The sequence below is a fragment of the Fulmarus glacialis genome, unplaced genomic scaffold (genome assembly GCF_000690835.1).
Source record: "Fulmarus glacialis isolate BGI_N327 unplaced genomic scaffold, ASM69083v1 scaffold8049, whole genome shotgun sequence".
In the NCBI taxonomy this organism is placed as follows: domain Eukaryota; kingdom Metazoa; phylum Chordata; class Aves; order Procellariiformes; family Procellariidae; genus Fulmarus; species Fulmarus glacialis.
In genome coordinates, this window is record NW_009232558.1 from 29,965 (window position 1) to 32,101 (window position 2,137).

General features: G+C 58.9%; 1 protein-coding gene across 1 annotated transcript in view; it reads left to right on the forward strand.

Annotated features, from left to right (window-relative positions):
* Window positions 1-1,891, forward strand: part of OGDH (oxoglutarate (alpha-ketoglutarate) dehydrogenase (lipoamide)) — a gene marked incomplete at its 3' end in the record, with an annotated part of 29,209 nt that extends 27,318 nt beyond the window's left edge. Inside the window, 5 exon segments of the mRNA XM_009584940.1 lie at window positions 1-100; window positions 1,002-1,152; window positions 1,248-1,375; window positions 1,461-1,639; window positions 1,820-1,891. The exon segment at window positions 1-100 is cut by the window's left edge and continues 23 nt beyond it. Coding sequence (XP_009583235.1) covers window positions 1-100; window positions 1,002-1,152; window positions 1,248-1,375; window positions 1,461-1,639; window positions 1,820-1,891 — 630 coding nt within the window.
* Window positions 1,892-2,137: the final 246 nt, after the last annotated feature.

Here is a 2,137-nt window from a genome sequence, read left to right on the forward strand (position 1 = left end):
AGCATGACCTGCCCTTCAACCGGTCTGAACGAAGAGGACTTGACGCACATTGGTCAAGTGGCCAGCTCAGTGCCAGTGGAGGATTTCACTATCCATGGAGGTAGGAGCTTGCGGAAGCTATGCCAGACTGGGTGTCTGTTCCAGAGAAGATGTGGGATAGGGCTGGAACGTGGCCTGGAAGGAAGGGACCTGTTGCAGTGCTTCGATATGTGTGGCCAGCAGGTCTAGGGAAGGGATCCTCCCCGACTACTCCGCTCTCCTGAGACCTCCCCTGGAGCACTGCATCCAGCTCTGGGGTCCCCAGCGCAAGACAGACATGGACCTGTTAGAGCGGGTCCAGAAGAGGCCACGAGAATGATCCCAGGGCTGGAACAGCACTCCTGTGCAGAAAGGCTGAGAGAGTTGAGGTTATTCAGCCTGGAGAAGAGAAGGGTACGGGGAGACCTTACCGTGGCCTTTCAGTATATAAAGGGGGGGTTATGAGAAAGATGGAGAGAGATTTTTTACCAGGGCCTGTAGTGACAGGACAAGGGGCAACAGTTTTAAACTGAAAGGGGGTAGGTTTAGATTGGATGTAAGGAGGGTGGTGAGACACTGGGACAGGTTGCCCAGAGAAGCTGTGGATGCCCCATCCCTAGAAACATTCAAGGTCAGGTTGGAGGGGGCTTTGAGCAACCTGATCTAGTGAAAGATGTCCCGGCTCATGGCAGGGGGGTTGGGCTAGTTGACCCTTGAAGAAACCCTTCTGTGAGTCTCCGAGAATTAGTTCACAAGGGAGCTGTGGTTAATGGAATTGAACTGAGGAGTAGCTCTTCTTCGGAGCTGATCCTTCTCTGCAGTCCTAATTCCTCGTCCCTGGTTCATCCCTCCGACAGAGGTGGATCCGTTCCTCTGCCTCCGGGCATTTGCAGTCTGTCAGTCCGTGGGCAGGTTGTGGGACAAACACGGTGTCACTGGAGCTCCCTCCCACGCTGGCTATGAACTGGCTTCTGTCCTGGCAGGTTTGAGCCGTATTCTGAAAACCCGTGGGGAGATGGTGAAGAACCGGACGGTGGACTGGGCCCTGGCAGAGTACATGGCATTCGGCTCCCTGCTCAAAGAGGGCATCCACATCCGCCTGAGTGGCCAGGACGTTGAGAGGGGGACGTTCAGGTAAAGCTGTGCTTTTGGTGGCCGTAGAGGGGATTCCAGCCTTTCCAGAAGGGATCTGAAGGGTGATGATGGAGTAACGCTTTCCTCTCTTCCAGCCATCGCCACCACGTCCTGCACGATCAGAACGTGGACAAGAGGACCTGTATCCCCATGAACCACCTCTGGCCCAACCAGGCTCCTTACACCGTCTGCAACAGCTCTCTGTCAGAGTACGGCGTCCTCGGTGAGCAAGGAGGTCTGTGCCCGCCGCCCAGGGGGGTGAGGCCGTTCCGGGAGGATAACCCCCTTGCTTCTCTCCCATCCCTCAGGATTTGAGCTGGGCTTCGCCATGGCAAGCCCCAACGCCCTAGTGCTTTGGGAAGCCCAATTCGGGGACTTCCACAACACTGCTCAGTGCATAATCGACCAGTTCATCTGTCCCGGGCAGGCCAAGTGGGTCAGGCAGAACGGCATCGTCCTGCTGCTTCCCCATGGCATGGAGGGCATGGTAAGGACTTCCCCAGCTCGTGGGCCCCCAGGGGTGCCCATTGTCTGGCCTGTACCAGAAGCAGAGCTGAGGGCAGCAGTGGCAGGTAGCTCTTCTCGCAGCGTGGCTGTGCCGGGCATCGGCTTCTCGCGCCAGCCTTGACCCCCCCCGCTCACTCTGCCTCCTGCTTGGTCCCCACAGGGTCCCGAGCACTCCTCCGCCCGCCCAGAGCGATTCTTGCAGATGTGCAACGATGATCCCGACGTCTTCCCCGTGAGTGGCGGCCGTGCTGAGCTCAGCCTGGCCCTCCTGTGTCCTGGATCCGACTGCTGCCTTGAAATGGGGAGGGGGGCAATAACACCCGAGTGGGCTCAGTGCAATGCTGCGGTTGGGGCAGGTGTCATGGAGCCGGTAGCAGGAGGCGTGGGACGCCCTGGGCTCGCACTGCAGCCGGGAGGGTTTGGGGAAAGGGGCTGAACCTGGTGCCCAGGCTGCACCTCCGCCGCCCCTGGGGCTGCT